Source organism: Lithobates pipiens, unplaced genomic scaffold, assembly GCF_037356315.1.
Source record: "Lithobates pipiens isolate NorthernLeopardFrog02 unplaced genomic scaffold, aLitPip1_a1.2 Scaffold_10, whole genome shotgun sequence".
In the NCBI taxonomy this organism is placed as follows: domain Eukaryota; kingdom Metazoa; phylum Chordata; class Amphibia; order Anura; family Ranidae; genus Lithobates; species Lithobates pipiens.
This window is the reverse complement of record NW_027507686.1, coordinates 157,905,087-157,925,706: the sequence shown is the minus strand read 5'-3', so window position 1 is coordinate 157,925,706 and position 20,620 is coordinate 157,905,087. Positions and strand designations below refer to the sequence as shown.

Sequence of the window (20,620 nt, the reverse complement as noted above, 5' to 3'; positions counted from 1 at the left end):
AATCCTCAAGCCTAAAATTATTATTTTTTTAATCAAAAACAGAGCTGACGACAACTCTGATGAGGAAGACTCTATAATAACAAGGGGCCCCAATTTCTAAGTTACAAGTGCTCATATCTCTCTAGGGCAGTGCTCGACAAAACCCGGTCGCCAGGTCGCATTGGCGACTAGAATCAGCGACCTTGCGCCTGGGGCAGCATAGCTGGGGGTATCCCGTCTCCGTGGACCCCCCCCCGCGCGATCGCGTCCATCCCTTTACTTAGAACCCCTAAACAAAACAAAAAAAAAATATATATATATATATATATATATATATATATATATATATATATATATATATATATATTTTTTTTTTTATTATTTATTCTAACACCCTAGAGAGTAAAATGGTGGTCGTTGCAATACTGTCTGTCACACCATATTTGCACAGCGGACTTACAAGCGCACTTTTTTTGGGGAAAATTTTTTTATTTAATAAAAAAAAAAAAGACAACAGTAAAGTTAGCCCAATTTTTTTTTTTTTATATTGTGAAAGATAATGGCGAGTAAATCGATACCCAACATGTCACGCTTCAAAATTGCGCCCGCTCATGGAACTTTTACCCTTTAAAATCTCCATAGGCGACGTTTAAAAAATTCTTCAGGTTGCACGTTTTGAGTTACAGAGGAGGTCTGGGGCTAGAATTATTGCTCTCACTCTACCAATCGCAGCGATACCTCACATGTGTGGTTTGAACACCGCTTTCATATTATGCGTTCGCTTCTGCACGCAAGCTTGGCAAGACAGGGCGCATTTAAAACAATTTTTTTTCTTATTTTAACTTTTATTTTTTTCACTGTTCTTTTAAAAAAAAAAAAATGTGTGTCACTTTTATTCCTATTACAAGGAATGTAAAAATCCCTTGTAATAGAAAAAAGCATGACAGGTCCTCTTTTATATATGAGATCTGGGGTCAGAGAGACCTCACATCTCATATTTACACTAAAATGCAATTTAAAAATGTCCCTCTAAGAGCTATGGGCAATGACTTGGAGACAGGTGGGGGGCTGGGGGTTATCTTCCCCTCACTCGTCTCCATGTCAGGCCAGGGACAGGTCCAGATCGCCGTCACGGACCTGGCTCCTAACTTTTTTAGCTGGCTCCTAGATTCCAAGCAAATTTGTCAACCCCTGCTCTAGGGATACAAGAAATCTCCCCTAGAAGTATTAGGGGAGTATGGGCTTAGGTCACTTGGTGCAGCAGGATGGTTCTCTATGCATCTATAAAAAAAAACAAAAAACAAAGATATGTTGCACCATGTAGAGTTAAGTTAGGCCCAAAGTTAAGGGGGGCCGCACAAACTCATAGACCCCTTTCGCAGTGAAGATCACCCCGTGCTAGTGGTAAAGCGGCGCTCGTTTTAGCGGTGCTTTACCGGCGCGCTTTTAACCCCAAGGAAGGGGTTAACAAGAAGTTAAAAGTGCCCCAAAAGCGCCGCTGCCGAATCGCTTCTGGCAGCGCTGCGCATTTATTTTAACACATATACCGTTCCCATACCGCCTCAAAGACGCTGCTTGCAGGACTTTTTTTTCCGCCCTACAAGCACACTGTCCCAGTGTGAAAGGACTGGGGCTTTCACACTGGGGAGGCTTGAGAGACACTTTTGAGGCACTTTACAGGCGCAATCTACAGTCCAGCAGGGTCCTGGTAAGTTCCAAAAGCTGCTGTGTAGAAACTAGTTCAAGAGGCGAATTTGAAGTCTTGAATGCAGTAAAAAAAAAAAAAGAGATTATATTATATATATCTTTTTTTTTTTGTAAGATTATAGATGTACGTATAGATGTATGTATAGATTGTAAGCTCTAATGAGCAGGGCCCTCTGATTCCCCCCCGTCTTGAATTGTATTGTAATGTCTGCCCTAATGTTGTAAAGCGCTGTGTAAGTTGCAGGCGCTATATAAATCCTGTATAATAATAATAAATAATATATACATACACGCACACACTCACTATCTCTAAGGTGTACCAAGATATCTTGAAGAAAAAAATAAAGTGAAAAATAAAAAAGCTAGCAAAATATATAGTTAACCCTTTTTCAGAGGAGCTGAAGAAAAGCCATTCGACCTTCTAGGATATTAGCAAAAATTGATGCATGATGACTAGAGGTGGGGGTTATACTGTACAGGGATTAGCTTAACCACTTGCCAACCGGGTCACAATATACATAGGAAAAGTGGCATGGGTGCGTAAAACAACGTACCTGTACGCCGCTGTGTCATCCGCGGCTAGCGGGAGCATGCCCACGAGTCCTGCGTACTCAATGTCCGCCGGTGGCCTGCGATTGTGGCACAGAGAGGCAGAACAGGGAAATGCCTATGTAAACAAGGCATTTCCCTGTTCTGCCTAGCAACATGACAAGGATCTACTGCTCGGGAGCAGTGATCTGTCATTTTCTAGTGAGCCCATCCCCCCCTACAGTTAGAACATGCTGAGGGAACACAGATAACCCCTTGATCGCCCTCTAGTGTTTAACGCCTTCCCTGCCAGTAACATTTATACAGTATTCAGTGCATTTTTATAGCACTGATCGCTAAACGGTCTCAAAATAGTGTCAAAAGTGTCCGATCTGTCCGCCACAATGTCGCAGTCATGATAAAAATCGCAGAACGCCATTACTAATAAAATAAATTAACAAAAATGCCATAAATCTATCCCCTATTTTGTAGACGCGATAACTTTTGTGCAAACCAATCAATATACGCTTATTGCAATTTTTTTGACCAAAAATATGTAGAAGAATACATATTGGCCTAAACTGTTGAAGAAATTAGTTTTTTTATATATATTTTTGGGGGATATTTATTATAGCAAAAAGTATAAAATATTGCATTTTTTTATTTTTTTCAAAATTTACGCTTTTTATAGATAAGAAAAGATAAAATAAAAAAACAGAGGTGATCAAATACCACCAGAAGAAAGCTCTATTTATGGGGGGAAAAAAAGAATGTCAATTGTGTTTGGGTACAACGTCACATGACTGCGCAATTGGCAGTTAAAGAGGCGCAGTGCCGTATGGCAAAAAGGGCTTGGTCAGGAAGGGGGTAAGTCCTTCCGGGGCTGAAGTGGTTAACTTTCTTTGCCGGTATCCAACCAAATAATAAGAGAACCTTTGGTGCTGAAAATAGCCTCCCTAACCTACAGCAACCAGCAACTAATACAAACGGAGAAATCAAATACTAATTAAATAACCAACCTACTGTCAACGTCAGTACAACCTGACTGCTCCAGTATTCCTCAATGGATGATGATAAAGAAAAAGGAATAGATATTTTAGACCTGCTTGTCTGCACTTTCCTATAGGTGGGTGGAGTCATCTCTCTTGCTATTGTCTCAGGTAGATGACTGGAGAGAAAAGCTCTGCTTCCATAAAAATATAGGATCTTTCAGACTGTACTTTATGCATCATTCATGAGGATATGATTGGGGTGGGTGCAGACTAGTTTTTTTTTCTTACCTGCAAAGTAATGTCATAATGTGCTAGTATGAATCTCATACTAGCACATAATGTGAAACTTACCCGAAAACACAGCATTCCAGCGGTGCCAACGCTGGAGGTCGCTTCCATCTTCACTTGTCTTGCTTTCCGGGTTTGCGGACTCCATCTCTCTGACTGGCCAGAGATTGATGATGTCACTCCTATGCATGCATGTGGAAGCCCCCCATCCACGGCACAGGGGTGCCGTTGCTTCAGAGAGCATGCACCAGTGATGTCGCTGGCTGCATGTACAGTAAATATCACCTAAACGGTGCATGTTTAAGAGATATTTACAGTACCTATAAAATTTAATTAGCATTTCACAAATAAATGAACAGGACGTAGGCAGGGCTAAAGGCTTCCCCTTCAGCCGGTACCTATGATTCAAGTGCAGGGATCAGCTTAAGGCTAAACACATGCACAAGCTGAGTGAATTTTAGCCCTTTGTTACCGTAAAAGTATTTAAAGCCAATCCAGGTTCATATTTTCAATAGCAAATGCAATATATTAAAGTGGTTGTAAACCCTTACAAACCACTTTGACCTACAGGTAAGCCTAGATTAAGGCTTACCTGTAGGTCCAAGCAATATCTCCTAAACCTATATAGTTTAGGAGATATTTGCCCGAAAACGGGCACCGCTGTCTACGGCGCATACGGCATGCGCCGTAGACAGCGGCGCGCAGGCGCACTGAGCGCGGCATTTCCAAGAATGGAGCTGCCGCGCGTGTCGACTCCCGTGCGCATGCGCGGGAGTGACGTCATCGCGGCTTCGCCGAATGACAGCGGCGGAGCTGCGAGACGCCACCAGCAAGATGGATGCGGCGGACTACAGGGGACAGCGGCGACTTCGCTGGCTCCTGTGTCAGGTAAGTGACACATAATGGGCTACTATGCGATGCATAGTAGTCCATTATGCTTTGCCTTTGCAGGGAATGAAAGAGGAAGTAAACCCATCAGGGTTTACTTCCTCTTTAAAGCGGAGTTCCACCCATACTATTAACTTTACATGAGTAATCAGTTTTCTCCACGAACAACATTTGGCAAAAATATTTTTTTTTTTACTTACTCTGTAAGCACTATTGCTATGGGGTCCGTTCTAATCTTCCATTTCCAGGCCAAGGCGATTTACATCATATCCCGCAGGGCCTGTGCTCCTGGGAGATGTGTGTCATTGTTTCCCAGGAGTCAGTGGGCACCCCTGAAAAGGTAGCATTGTGTTTTTTTTTTTATAATCTTCCTGCGCTATGCCCTGTGTATAGGGCGCACACACGGGATTGGGAGGTGCATGCTGGGAATCCAGCATCATCATATCCCTGGAGACACCGCTAGTGGGCTTCACATGCCCACAGAAAAGATGGAAGTGCGCTGCAGTGCTGAAATTTACAGTAAGTACGATTATAAAATGGGAATTGAGAAACAATATGTTTAATTATACGGATTCATAATTTTTAACTAGTGTAATAGAACAGATTACGGTACATTTAAAACAATAAAGAAATTCTGGCAGGAACTCCACTTTGAGTTGCGATCTGTTTTAGCAAAATCATTAAGGCACCTGTATACATTTTTACACTCCAATAATTATAGCATGCATTTACGTAAGCTGCATAAGACAGCTCGTTGAAAATGGGATGCCAATGCATCAAAACGTCCCAAAAAAATGGACAGATCAAAAAAATTTGGAAAGCAACACAACTCACTGATTTATGATGCTTTGCCTTGGAGCTGAACACTTGTTATCAGACTAAAGGCCACTCACACCAGCGGTTGCACTAGAGCTGCGCTAGAGAACAGCAACTGATGTACTGAAGGATGACAGCAATGCTGATAAGAAAAAATAAACCATGCTTTGTGCTCCTAACTACTGAAATGCTGCAAAGTAAAATTTCATAAAATTTTTGGCCGCAGAATGGCGAAAGGCTGTGTATTATCTCATGCTATGCTGGAAAAAAAAAAGTGCCATATGCCATACTTTTTTTTCAATGTACAACACCACCCCACCATTGTGTGAGCTGACAATGCATTTGGTATTGCAATAGCTGCCCAATGCAATCCTACAGCAGCTGGTGTAAACAGGTCCTAATTCTACTCTAGCAAAGGGCCGTTTTTTACTTTTTTTACCTGCACCGTTTAGGAGATATTTACTATATACGCTGCCATCGGTGCATTCACTCTGAAGGAGCAACCACTCATGTCGTTTCTTCAGGGCCCTGTGCCATGGCATTATGGCTCCAACCCAGAAGAAACACCAGGGAAGATGTCAGCCGTCTCAGCAGTGTGTGGGCATCGCCGCAGGGCTTTGTTCTAAGGTAAGTATTTCATAATGAGCTAGTACCAGCTAATTATGCCTGTGTCTTACATGGTTTTTTTTTTTTCAATCCGGTTTACAACCTGTTTAATGAAGGTACAACATTTAGCAACTTACATGGTTGATGATTAAAAGAAGCACATTTAAGTATGCAGGGATCCGGGCTAAAGCTGTCTACAAAGACCGTCCTCCCCACCGTCAAGTCTCACCGATGTCAGGCTGCAATCGTGACCAGGAAGACCACCCTGCAGTAGAGCCATCTAATAGCAAGGCTTGAAACATTTGTGGAGCACAGTGTGGAAGGAATGGCGCTGATGGCGGTGTGGAGGATGGTCCATGTGGACAGCTTTACTCCAGATGCCTGCATACTTAGATGTGCCCGTTTTAATCATCAACCATGTAGAGCTGACAGGACGGTCCCTGCACACTGTGCAGGGACCGCCCTGTCATCCACCTGCTCAGCGGGGATCAACAGAGCGACCCCCGCTGAGGAAGCGAATGTTCACCGAGCGGATCATCATGGATCCATCCCGTGTGAAAGGACCCTAACACACCATGAGAATATCGGAAGTATAGTCCTTTTTTATTTATGTTTTGTTTGTTTTTTGCATGCTAGTCTCATATCTAAAAATCAATAGGTTACTGAAGTTAAAGTGGTTCTGCACCTAAAAAAAAAATATTAAAAGCCAGCAGCTACTAATATTGCAGCTGCTGACTTTTATTAAAATCACACTTACCTGTCCCAGGCTCCAGCGATGTCGGCGGCAGATGACGAGCGATCGCTCGTCTCGCTGCTGCCACCGCCGCCATCCTCTGTCAGGGAATCGGGAAGTGAAGCATTGCAGCTTCACTGCCCGGTTCCCTACTGTGCATGCGCGAGTCGCGCTGCGCGTCTCTTATGGTCCCCCGCTGTGTCTCTGGGAACTGTGCGTTTCCCGGAACACAACGGGGGGGCGGGTTGTCTGCGGGGGTCTGCGGCGGTCTGGCCAGAAGTGGGTGCAGATACCTGGATTATCCAGGTAACTGCACCCCCCTCCCCCCTGAAAGGTGCCGATTGTGGCACCGGAGGGGGGGAGAGATCAGATTAGCGGAACTTCCCCTTTAGGGTGAAGAACCGCTTTAAGAAAATTTATGAAAGACAAAATGCAGCTCCGTAAGTGATGTAATGTATTATATTCTTTCATTTCAGAGCATGCATGGTCTTGGTCACATGATTTTTTTTCCGTACGAATACCAATTACACAAAGTGTCTTCTGTGAGGGGTTTCTCCCTACCGGCTAGCACTTTTATTTCTGCAAGTTTAAACTAAGCCAAGCTTATGAAGCTCAGTGTAGTGTCTGAGCACAATCCTGTGCTGGCACAAAGTAACTCCAATGTGCGTGCACAGGAGTTATGTCATCCAGGCCTTGCCAACTGAGAGACCGAAGATGGCGAACATGGAAAAATATGGATACACAGGCGACATCAATTTACACAGTAATTCTGCTATAAATGTCCTAATGTGTTCTACATGGTATCACATTATAGAAAAAAAGCTTCTGGGGCCCAACATTTTCATGTGGTCTGGCTTTAGATTTAGTTCTACTCTAAATTCATTCAACTGCAATAATTATTGGTACACTGTCAGGAAATAACCATGTAAAAAGCAAAAATATGCAATATTAGAAAAGAAAAAAATAAACACATTTCAGTAACTGGAGGTTTTAAGTAATAAAAATGAACTCCGGCGATCCTCATAGTGCAGGAAATGAACAAGGGTATTCTGCAACACTAGATTGGTTATTATGACAGAATGTCAACTTTCAATCAGATGTCATTTTATTCTACAGTAGGTTTGATAATGACTAGATACTATGGCAACTATTGGTAATCAGTATAGAGCTGGCTGCTTATGACACCTAAGACAATTGGTTTTGCAGTTCATGGTGCCATAAAGTGATCAAACAATAACATAAATTTGACGTAATTGAAGTAACCAAAACCAGAAAATAAGTAAAATAATTCTAGGCATGATTATTTTGTGGATTATTCATCAGCAAGTCATTCATAAAAAAAAAATAAAAAAAATAAAAAGTACAGTGAAATGTGTGAGACTAGAACTTATCTGGATTGCTAAACATTGATGCAGTGTACACTGATCAAGCATTCATTGGTCAACCAATGGAAGAGATTACTGAAGTAAGCCCGGTCATGTTCTTAGTGCATTCTCTTAAAAGCAAACCTGCAGTGAAAATAAATTCCCTGTAAAAGAAGAGACTATGCGGATCTACACCAATATTCGCGTTAGGGTTGCACCGATACCACTTTAAGACCGAGTACAAGTACCAATATATATATATATATATATATATATATATATATATATATATATATATATATATATATATATATAATTATTTATTTATGGGGGGGGTGGGTGTGGACAGTGTCAGTGTTATTATTTTTACAATTTACCGTAAGCTTTAAATATTTGTTACAATTCTAGCTTTTTTTCATGTATTTATTTTTTTATCAGCCCCACTGGGGGGTGGCTTTGGTGAGATGTCAGGGGTCTAAACCCCAATGCAATATTCCTAACGCACATGTTCCTGCAGAAATGGCTGTATTTTCAATTAGGTGCTGAAGTGACCATCGTCTGGAACCGCATATAGTCAGAAAAAATGTCACCAGCACAACGGGATCTCAAAAACTTTAATCAATGATCACATGGTTACAAAAAAGGCGACGTTTCGGAGCCACGCAGGACCTCTTCATCAGGCATGTGACCAGAAACAGACCCACAACATCTCCCCTTTGAGACAGGGGAAGGGAGTAAGGACACAGATGTCCCCAGGCCCTTGCACTGCAGCCTCAGCTGCACTCAAGATGAATGGACTAGAGAAAGAGGCTCCTGTTCATTCATAAATTGAAGCATCGTAAACACAGTTTACGATGCTCAGTTATGAATGGACAGAGTCAGTGATCACCGACTCTGTCCATTCAAAAAAGGAAGGAGCCGGTAAATTAAATATATATGGTAGGTTAAATGGCTTCTGTGTAAATTGGCCCTAGTATATGAATGACCTTAGACTGTAAGCTCATTGGAGGGTAGGGACTGAATGTACAATGTATACGTAACGCGCTACGTAAATTGACAGCGCTATACAAGTACCTCAAATATTATTATTATTATTATTATTAATCTGGCTCTTTCCTCCGCTCTCCATCCTAACAGATATGAGAAAGGGGGAAGACCTGGAGAAGCACACGTAGGACATGGGGAGCCAGAGGAGGACACAGGGAACCAAAGGAGGACACATGGGGACAGTCAGGGGTGAGCGGTGCAGCGGTGGGGGGCAGTTACAAGCACCAATCTCCCTGTATAGCTTTCAATATAGTAGCTGACAGCCGTGGAATGGAGAGGAGAAGTGGCTGTCAGCTACTTTATTGAAAGCTATACAGGGACATGGGCGCTTATAACTGCCCCCACCACTGAGCCCAGTACAACAGATATCAGATTAAGCATTTGCACAAGTACAAGTACTCGGTATCGGTGCAACCCTAATTCAAGCAGCTATTACACCACACGGCTTAGTTTACATTTGCAGCTGGGTGTGGGGAAAGAAGGCTAGGGCCCTCCTTAAGTTGCAAAGGAAAGCAAGAATTAAGTAGGCGAAATATCGGGGGATCACTTCTAGAGTTGTGGTAGGAGCTGCCAAATGTGTAAAACAAGCCCTTAATGAAGAACGGCACCCCAAACCCCAATGGGAAACCCACACTTGAGACCGTGTCAATCTCTTGGTCTCCACAGTGCTCGGTGGCCCTTTGCACTGACCTCCATGTCACTTTAGGAGACAATAATAATGGTCATCAGGAAGAACCAAAAATTGCTATGGGGACCAGCATTTTCCTAGTGGACGATTCCTCATCAACAGATTCAGCAGCTCTGGCAGCATATAACAGTACATACAGTATCTTGTAAAATCCACACAGAGGCATTTTCTTAACATCTGGGCCTCCATTGGTTGTTGAAGCCCAACTGAACTACCAATTTAACTTTGCTACAGAGAGGGGAAAAAAAGTATTTTATCCCTTGCTTATTTTGTACATTTGCCCACTGCCAAAAAATGATCAGTCTATAATATTTTAATACTAGGTTTATTTTAACGGTGAGAGACAGAACAAAAAAAATCCAGAAAACCGTATTTCAAAAATGTTATAAATTGATTTGCAATTTAATGAGTGAAATGAGTATTCGATTCCCTATCAATCATCAAGATTCCTGTCTCCCAGGTGTCTTCTGTACAGGTAACAAGTTGAGATTAGGAGCACTCTCAAAAGGAGGGCTCCAAATCTCAGCTTGTTACCGTACCTGTATAAGAGACACCTGTCCACAGAAGCAATCAGATTCCAATTTCTCCACCATGGCCAAGACCAAAGAGCTGTCCAATGATGTCAGGGACAAGATTGTAGACCTACACAAGGCTGGAATGGGCCACAAGACCATTGTCAAGCAGCTTGGTGGGAATGTGACAACAGTTGGTGTGATTATTCGCAAATGGAAGAAACATAAAACTGTCAATCTTCCAGAATCTGAGGCTCCATGTAAGGTCTCACCTCCTGGAGTTTCAATGATCATGAGAACTGTGAGGAATCAGATTAGAACTGCGCGGATGAATCTTGACAATGATCTCAAGGCAGCTGGGACCATAGTCACCAAGGAAACAAAAAGGTAACACACTACACCATGAAGGACTGAAATCCTGCAACACCCCCAAGGTGCCTCTGCTTAAGAAAGCACATGTACAGGCCCATTTGAAGTTTGCTAATGAATAGGAATGCTGCCTATGACCAAGAACACCAACCCCACTGTCAAATATAGAGGTAGAAACATTATGCTTTGGGGGTGTTTTTCTGCAAAGGGGACAGGACAACTTCACCGCATCAAAGGGACAATGGACAGGGCCATGTACCTTCAAATTTTGGGTGAAAACCTCCTTCTGTCAAAGCAGATAACATCTGAGCCATTGGGGAGAGGAACGTCACTGGCATGATAAAATGCAGTTCAGTGGGTTCTGCAATGTGTAGCATAGGAAATAGGAACAATGAGAACGTGTCAAGCCTGGGGTGTATATTAGAATTAAAAGGAGAGGTTTGGGACTTTAGAGGAGGTACACGAGGCACGATTGAATAAATGATCAAATAATAAAATTAGCATTTTATTCAGTCTTGCCTCGTGTACCTCATCTAAAGTCCCAAATCTCTCCTTTTAATTCTAGATCTAGGGATATAGGGATAGAGGCGAATGATTACATGCGCATCATTTAAAATTCCAACCCCCCCCCCCCCCTTTCCAATTCATATAGACCGTCTATTAGTTGATCTCTCATTGCAAGCACAATGAATAAAAGTAGTGATCGGTTGCATTTCATTTTAAATGATTCTATTGTGAATCCGTATCTTGTGTTCTACGCAAAACAGGTTTCATTTTAGTGATTAAACATCTTGTTGTTTTTATTTTAACACTTATCTGAAGGCAAACTTATGCTAGAATTCAAATTTTTTTTCACTGTTGGGGTTCAATTCGAGGTGTACCCCTTTTTCTAAAAATGCACGTAGTACTGACACATAAGGCATTAAAGTGTTACTAAACCCACAACAGTAAAATCAGTCTGCATAAAATTATAGACAGATCATTTGTCAGTGGGCAAATACACAAAATCAGCAGGGGATCAAATACTTTATTGCCCTGACTGTAAATGCATTCCAAGCTAATTAAAAAATAAAAAAAATAAAAAGGGGGGGGGGGGGGGCGGCAGAGGCTTTTCTACCCAGGCTGCTTTCTAAAGAAGGCAAACAAGCCTTAAGCCTTCACGTTGGAAAGATTTGTCATGCGGTTTGAGAGATAAAATTGCATGACAAATCGCAGCCTATTGGCGGCAATAGCACTGTCGGTGCGACACCAATTTTGCGGTGCCACATCGTTTTGCAAAAGTGGTTCCTACACTACTTTTGCCGATTTCAGGTGCAACTTCAATAGACATCTGTGTATGAAGCCACACATATGTCTATCAAGTAGCACCTGAAATTGCGCTGACCTTGCTACTTTGAAATCGCGCTACTTAATAAAGCACTGTAGTGCGATTTCAAAGTAGCATTAATGTGAACCAGGGCTCAAGGTTCACCTTTAGAACATGTTACACCCTCAAATACGGGTACACCCCTATCCCCAGATCCTGGCCTGCAACAGCAGGCAGGGGTTCCTCTCCCCTGCAGTCGCTGTTGCATTTAAAATTGGACTTCTAGTTCAGTGGACTACACACGAGTGCTAATTAGATTGGTCCACTGACACTTCATGCAGCTTTCTAGCTGAAAGTCCATACAGAGGTACGGGCAGAAAGCTGGAGGATGTGTCTGTATCTACCACAGCCCTGTGGTAATTCATTCATTCTTCCTGTCAGCATGTATCGGCTTGCTCCTATAAGGTACAAGAAAGCCGATACACTGACAGATCTGCAGGAGACCTGCATGGCACCAGTGATCTGCTGATTGTTGGAGCAATGCTTTTTAGGATCCTGCAAAAAAATAAAAAGCATATATTTTACCTGGAAAATAATATGCACATTTTCTTTTTTTTTTTTTTAAAGTGAACTTATCCTTTAACCTTTTGTTTCCATGCACCTGGAATGTATTTAGCCGATTTCAACTGAAAGTTCAATTGGGCTTTAAAGATGGCCATACATTATATACAATATTCTTGTACAATTTTCCTTTAGGGTCGGTTCACACAGGGGCGACCCGTCAGGCGACTTAGCTGCCTGACAAGTCGCGTCCCGCTCTATGCAATGGAACCGTTCTAATCGGAGCGACTCAAGTCGCTCCGACTTAGAAAAAGGTTCCTGTACGACTTTTGGGGCGACTTGCATTGACTTCTATACAGAAGTCATTTCACAAGCCGCCGCTAAAGTCGGATCCTGGTTGCCTGAGGCAGTTGCGCTGCAAGTCGTGCTGTGAACGGGCTCTTAGGATTTTCCAAAACCATATGAGGTCAAACCAAAACACTTTCAATTTGTATGCAAATCAAGAAGGTCCTTGCACTACATAGTTGAAGGTAAATCTAAAGGAAATTGAATAAGACAATTGTATAATATATGGCCAGCTTAAAGAACTTCACATTTTTCTCTAGTTCTGAAACTTTCAAAACAATTCAGCAAAGGCAGCTCTCATATTAGAACATGCAAGCCCGTACTTAAAAGGAGGAAACATACTACCTTTCCTTGGGAAGTCACATGTTGCCGATCAATCAGACTGAGATGATTACATGCTGTGGAGCTCCAAGGATTATGCTGGCTTAGTCGCTGCGAGTTTAGAAGGTCATTGGGTACACTCATAGGATGCTGTTCACTATGGGCCATGTTGTCAGGGTGCTCTAGCACAGCTTGGTGTGAATTTGAGCTCTCCTGGACATAGGCTGCATCATCAAAGTGCGGCAGTAAATCTTCCTGTAGCAAATCCTCTGGATCAAGCCCTGTGAATGGTTCCGTTTGTGCATTTACTTGCTGCAACAGGTTGTCTTCCAAAGGTGAAAAGCCATTACTCTCCATATGATCATTAAAGTGACTCAACCGAACAGAAGACCCATCTTGGGATGGAAAGCTGATGGTCATTGGAGACATTTTTGTTCCATTGTAGTTACCCTGAGGATGTGAAGAATGCACCATATGAAAATCATTAGAATGCAATTGTTCACTAGGGTTGAGGACATGCTGACTAGGTTCCTGCTTGGTTCCTAATTCTGGAAATCCTGGGCTTTCAGTAAAATCGGACAAAGAATGTGTGCCGTGATTAAGGTGGTTGTTCGAGAAAGGATAATGAGTTGAAAATGGTGGTGTAGCATTCACAGAACATGGTGCGGGAGAGTGGCTATCAAACGTACTCTCATGTTGTGTCCCAATAGGGTTGCTACAAAAGTGCAATGATGCCGCTGATTGAGAAAACTGTTCTAAAGGTAAAGAATCTTGTAAATTTGTATGATTAACCATTGGTGTTTGCTGAGCATTAGAAGTCCTATGTGGCAAAGAAACATTAATATCTATGAAGTTTTTCTGTTGGGTCAGGGTCTCCTGGCACGCACTGATACTGTGCCTATTGTGCTGTGGCTGTGGTGCCGAGACCCGCTGCTGTTCACTGGCCTGAAACAAGGCAAAATCATGGTGCGTTACATATCCTTTATTTTGCTGCATAGTCTGAGTGTGTCCATGTTGATGGAATGGGGAGCCATTTTGACTTGGAATACTTGTGGCAGTTTGGTGGCCCCACATGGGACTTCCATCATCAGAAAATATACCATTCCCTTGACTTGGTGGATGTATTGGAGAGCAGCTGAACTGTGATCTTGGAGACAGGACACTCTCAACTGGGCTACTGTAAGATTGGTTTACTGGATGTAACTTAATAGAATCAAACTGACTGAGTGGATCAAACTCGCTGATTTTTTGGTGCGTTTGAGAATCCTGCACATGATTTAAAGAATCGACATGGAGGGGTTCAAACTCTGCTCCAAGGTTTAATTCATCAACCAAGGACACTGCATCATGCTGAGCAAATGCATCATCAGATAGGCCCAATGTTTCATCAAATAGGTGTGTGTCATCAAAAAAATCCATCATCGGATCAGTCATATTGATAGGCTTCAATTCTATAAGCACTTTATCGAAAATACTTTACTTCACGACCCAAGCCATGGTGGTCTGGTTCCTCCAAATGGGATATTAAACATGGCTGCATAATGGAATATCCTATAAAAAAAAAAAAAGAATAAAAAAAGACATACAAGATAAGTATGTACATGGATGTGAATTCATATTTGTGCAATGAATAAAAATCTCTCACATTTACATTTGCCAACGTCTCGGATTTACAAAAAATCTTTATCAAAAAATCTTTAAAGCTGAACTCTGGGTACAACAACCTTAATTCAACCATATCCACTAATGGCCACAAAGGATCTAGATCCCCTCTTTGAGCACCAAATGCCAAATGTAAACTCTGATAGTACCTTGTAAAAAGTAGAAGTTCCATCATTTTACCAGCCATTAACCAAACCTTGTTTAAATAGAACCATAAGTAAAATGTTTTTATTTTTTTATTTTGGATAGAATAATAACTAGGGGTGCAACGGATCAAAAAACTCATGGATCGGATCGTTCCTCGGATCAGAGTCATGGATCGGATACATTTTTGGATCAGCAAATAATAATTTAATATGCAAAAACCTGTGAAAATTCCACCACCATATAGTCCCCAGTGTAATATCCACAATCTCCCCCACTGTAATATTGGCTGAGTATGGCTGGGTACGGCTGAGCATTGCAGAGTATTGGCAGGGTATGGCAGAGTATTGGCAGGGTATTACAGAGTACTGGCAGAGTACTGGCCGGATACTGCAGAGTATTGGCAGGATATTGCAGAGTTTTGGGAGGGTATTGCTGGGTATGGAGGGATGGCTGTTTCCATCCGATCTCTCCCCTCCACTGTACAGATTAGTACAGAGAGGGGCGAGAGGAACCAGCGTCATGACATGACGCCGGTTTGTTTACAAGTGATCGCTCCGTTGGAGCGATCACATTGTAAACGACCTGGGTGTAGAAAGATGGCCGCCGCTTCGGAGCTAGGCCGAAGCCCTGGTCTTTCCTAAGACTGAGACTGTGGAGCGCTCCGCGGATCGCGGCATGTGCCGGTCCGAGCGGGGTGACCCATTCGGATCACAGATCGGTGACGATCCGTTGCACCCCTAATAATAACCGTTAGATGCTTTTGGCCATCTGTATCCCATTGTGGAGATTTCCTTCGCTTCCTGTTCCGTGGCCAAACAGGAAGTGAGGAAATCTCTGCAAAACAAGGGAAAGCACTGCCCCCCCCCCCCCAGGTCACCAGAACTAGTGTCACCATTGGAAGATTTGCCCTCTATTTTTCTGTGTACGACCCAAAATTTGGGCTTTTCTTTTACTTTCAATAATAAATGGTAAAAAGCACAAATATAGAGAGGGGGGACAGTAGGGCTGCATGATTCTGGCTAAAATAATAATCATGATTTAAATTTTGCTTAGAATAAAGATCACGATTCTCTCATGATTCTCGTGGCGCAACATCACCTTTCACATTATACAAAATAATTGGGCTAACTTTACCGTTTATTTTTTTATTTTTTAATTAATTGAAGCGTAATTTTCCCCCCAAAAAATTGCGTTTGAAAGACCACTGTGCAAATACAGCGTGATCTAAAATATTGCAACAACTGCCATTTTATTCTCAAGGGTCTCTGCTAAAAAAATATATATAATGTCTGGGGGTTCTAAGTAATTTTCTAGCAAAGAATACTGATAAAACCTTGTAAGCAACACGTGTCAGAAAGGTTCGGTCTTTAGACTGCATTCACACCTGAGCGTTTCAAAGTCACATGTTCTTACTGCAATTTTGTACAGGTTACCAATAGAAAGAGCAGAAAAAACACCTGTAATCTGCCCCAAGGAAGCTCATTTTATTTTTTGAGCTTAAGCCGTTTTTCAGTCATTTTGCGTCAGGTGACAAAATGCTCAGATGTGAACCGGTGCCATTGAAATAAATGGGATTTTGCTTGTTGTGCATTTTACGAGCTGAAAACGCTCAGGTGCGAATGCAGCCTTAAGGGTGCTTTCACACTGGGGCGTCAGTTGCAAAGCACCGTTATTTTTAGCGGTGCTTTATCATTGATTTTGTGGGGATTTTTGGCCGCTAGTGGCCAAAAAAGGGTTAAAACGACATTCAAAGCGCCACTGTAGTGGCACTTTGCAGGCAGTGCTGCCCATTCATTTCAGTGGGCAGTAGCGGTGGAGGAGCGGTGTATACACTGCTTCAAAGATGCTGCTTGCAGGAGTTTTATTAACGTTCTGCCAGCGCATCGCCTCAGTGTGAAAGCACTCGGGCTTTCACACTGAGGCTGCAGGGGAGCCGTTTTTCAGGCACTTTACAAATCGCAAAAAAGTGCTCTGGTTGGGTCATCTCCACTATGTCCAAAACTAAAATTAAGTTTTGCCTTTAGCTACACTTTAATACAGTTTGCCAATTCACCAAGACACAAGTTCTATCTGTTTTGAGGGCCTGCCATTGACTTTTATGGGCCTAACCACGCACAAAATAAATAAATAATTATGAGATTTTATTTTATATATATACACACACACACACACACACACACACACACACATAAACAAACACAATTCTATTTATTTTTTAGTCATCATATCAAAAAGGTTTGATTATTGGGAATTTTCACATTCTAGCTTGTTGCAAAGTGTGTGTGTTAAATCCCAACAGTGTAAATGAGCCTTAATGATGCGTAGCTTGAGCTCTAAACCGAAGTGTAATTTATACAATCTTCTTTAGACCTAGTTTGTAAGAAATAAATATGTGGAGGGAAAAAAAAAGGGTAACAACCCTTTAATGCTGTACCAGCCTAAATACTGGCAGGTACCTGCCCACAACAAAAACATAGAATCAATATAGAAAAATGAGGAGGGCATTCAAGGGTGATCCAACAATGCTAGAGACCATAATAAATACTTTAAATCTAAAAAAAAAAAAATTACATATCAATATATAAATCAACAGGTATAATAGCAAAAATCCACTAGAAAATATGTCTGTCCTTTAGATCTACCAATAACAACTAATATGAGGGCCTGTGTGATTGGATACAAATAGGTTTGTGCTCATATTACATAGTTTCGGTACATTTAAAATAAGATTATTCAATCAGATTAAGTGTGTATGGCCACCCTTAGTTTTTACAGGCTGTTGTGAAGTCCAAAGGATGTATAGATGTTACCGCCTGCTAAAAAAACTATCCATAACTGAAGAACACAGGTACTGTATGTAGGAGGTTCATGTATGCATAGCCCAGCAGCAGCACTTAAAACACAATATATACTGTGTAGCCTTTTGGTACTTCTATAGAGGAAAGCTGGATGAGAGGGAATTCTGTAAAGGTAAGGAGCCTGTTCTCACCATCACATTATGGTACAAGAGTGCAGTATTGGGTTTTAATGTGCATTCTGTCAAGACCATTCATTTAAAATAGGCTGCAAAGCTCTGCAATGCACCTATCACAGATGTGCAATTTTTAAACCAGCCATACATGTATCCCAATTCATATGGTTCTGCTGCAACCAGACAAATTGTAATCCATGTATGGCCAGGCTGGTTGTACAGAAGTCTAACGTCTTGTGGACTTCTGTACAACCAACCTGTTGGAAAATGTCCTAGAGATCAGCACTGATTAGTGTATTCTTATAGCATAGAAGTCTCCCCACTGTCAAAATACAACAGCTCAGTGAGAGGGACTCTCCCATCCATTTAAAGCAAGGCTCCACCCAAAAGGGGAAGCTCCACTTGTTCGTGCCCCCCTCCACCCTTCGCTGTCACGTTTAGCACTTTGGGGGGGGGGGGGGCTGGTAACTGGGTTTTGACAGGTCCCCGCTCCCACTTCTGGCTGATCTCGCAACAGGGAAGTCAGCAGGAAGTTTCGCTCCCCTCCTCCTAAATACTGTCACTGGTCCATACATTCACAGTATTTAACAGACTGTGAAGCCACAAGGCTTCACTGCCAATTTCCCTTAGCGGAGATCGCAGCGGCAACACCCGACTGAAAAAAAAAAATCGGCTGGGGTGAAGACACCGCTGAATTCGTGGACAGGTAAGTGTTCTAATATTAAAAGTCATCAGCTACAGTATTTGTAGCTGCTGACTTTAAAATTTTCCCTGAAGGAGCCTGGAGCTCCACTTTAACAATGTGTGGATGGAGGATAGGGCCTTTATTTATTTATTTTGGTTCAACCCACTGGTTGAATGGGGGGGGGGGGGGGCAATGTATGGCTGCATTGGTTGTCATTAAAACTGAAATGGATTACATTGTTTTATAGGGCTGAAACAACTAATTGATTAATCGACAACTAATCGATTATGAAATTAATCGATTATTATTTTCATAATCGATTAATCGGTCAGTAACATAATAGGGTTAAAAAAAAAAAAAAATGAGCCCTTTATAGTACAAAAAGAGCAAATAATCGCTACTGTAAATATTACTGTTCTACAGTAAAAAAAATGAACCCCTTACAATAGTGATTATCTGCTTTTTTCTACTATAAAGGGCTTATTTTAGTTTGTTTAACCCCATTATGTTAGTAAATGTCTTATACCTGGTTCACATCTATGTGTTGGTGCTTTTTGCAGAAATGCATTACAGTTCATTTACATGGTTGCCTGTGAGACACGTTCACATCTGAAAGGGTCGGGGACTTTTAACGCAAAATAGTGCTTTATTGGTTCAATATACCGTACTTCAATGGAGAAGCTGCAGAAAAGCATGTAATGCGTTTTTTCAGCAATTTGTGTTTTTTTTAATCTGCCCAAAAAAAAGGCAAAAATGCAAATTGCAGTAAAATCACGTGCGCAAAAATCAAAACGTACAGCAAAAAACACGGCAGAAACAGATCAAAAGCAAACTGCATAGGTGTGCACCGTGCCTTATGCTGGCCACACAGATCAGTTTTCAGATGAGAATATTCAGACGAAAAATCTTTGTACATTCGCTGAATGAAAGAATTTTGTTTGAAATTTTGACTTGTCTGAAAATTCCTTTGACTAAGAAGTTTTCTATTTCCAAATTTTCCCGTCACTGTGGTTGAAAATGAACATCAATTTGACCCACTTTTTTTAAAAGGTTATTAACCGATTAATCGAAACAATAATCGGCCAACTAATCGATTATGAAAATAATTGTTAGTTGCAGCCCTACTGTTTTATGTGTTAGGCCAAGGCACTAGTGTGAACAGGCCTCATTTTATGCAAAACCACATAACAGCCTTCTATGCAGTTGTGTTAATAACTCATATGTGGCTATAATCAGTTTTCACAAAAGCATTTCTCATTATTAGGATTTTGACAGTATAAACTTGCATGTAGTAATCTTAAAAACCTGCTGTGAAACATGGAAGCTGCCACTGCTGGCCTCTCGAAAATGCTAGCTTTCTGGTGGTAATGCTCACCCTTATCCTTTGATACTTTTGAAGAAAACCAGAACAAGCATGCAAGAACAGAACTTCTGACTTTACTGATCTGTATACTTGCTTTGAGGCCGAGACTCAAAGCCAGAGAGAGCCAGGTAACCGGCATTTTCAGAAGGTCAGCAATGGCAGCCCCTTGTTTTTCTCATGACAGGTTTAATGTAATCCTGGTAGTTGCTTTATCACATTAGCTATCGTGGACAACATACTAATACATATTAAAACTGAATAACAAGAAGTTGTTATGGTTTTTAGATGCTACATATGTTTTTGTGAACTCTTTTTAGAGCTGTTATCTTGCCAGGTCTGGCTAGCAGTTGGTGTATGAAGATGAAGCATGGCTAAGACTGATAAAAAACAAACAAAAATATATAATTTATACATTATATATATATACACACACACACACACACACACACACACACAGTATATATAATATTCAAAATTGTAGAAGAAAACACACATCCACAATATAATTTGTCAACTGCAGACCACCCCCACCCCTTTGATCCTTGGATTAAAAAGCATAAAAAAAAAAAGAAAAAAAAAACACCCCAACCTCACACACATCCTTATCTAAATGCACTTTTTTACTTACTTTAGATGGTTTCCCTGCTGAACCGGCCAAGATTCTACACAAGTCCATCGACTGACTTGGGTACAACTAGCATGTCTGCATTTTTACATGCAATTATTGCAAGCCACTATAGAC

At 41.5% G+C, this 20,620-nt stretch overlaps 1 protein-coding gene across 1 annotated transcript in view; it reads right to left on the bottom strand.

Annotated features, from left to right (window-relative positions):
- CHD9 (chromodomain helicase DNA binding protein 9) overlaps positions 1-20,620 on the bottom strand; it is a 318,355-nt gene that overhangs the window by 237,842 nt on the left and 59,893 nt on the right. The window contains 1 exon segment of the mRNA XM_077458469.1: positions 13,075-14,601. Coding sequence (XP_077314595.1) covers positions 13,075-14,484 — 1,410 coding nt within the window. The 5' untranslated portion in view covers positions 14,485-14,601.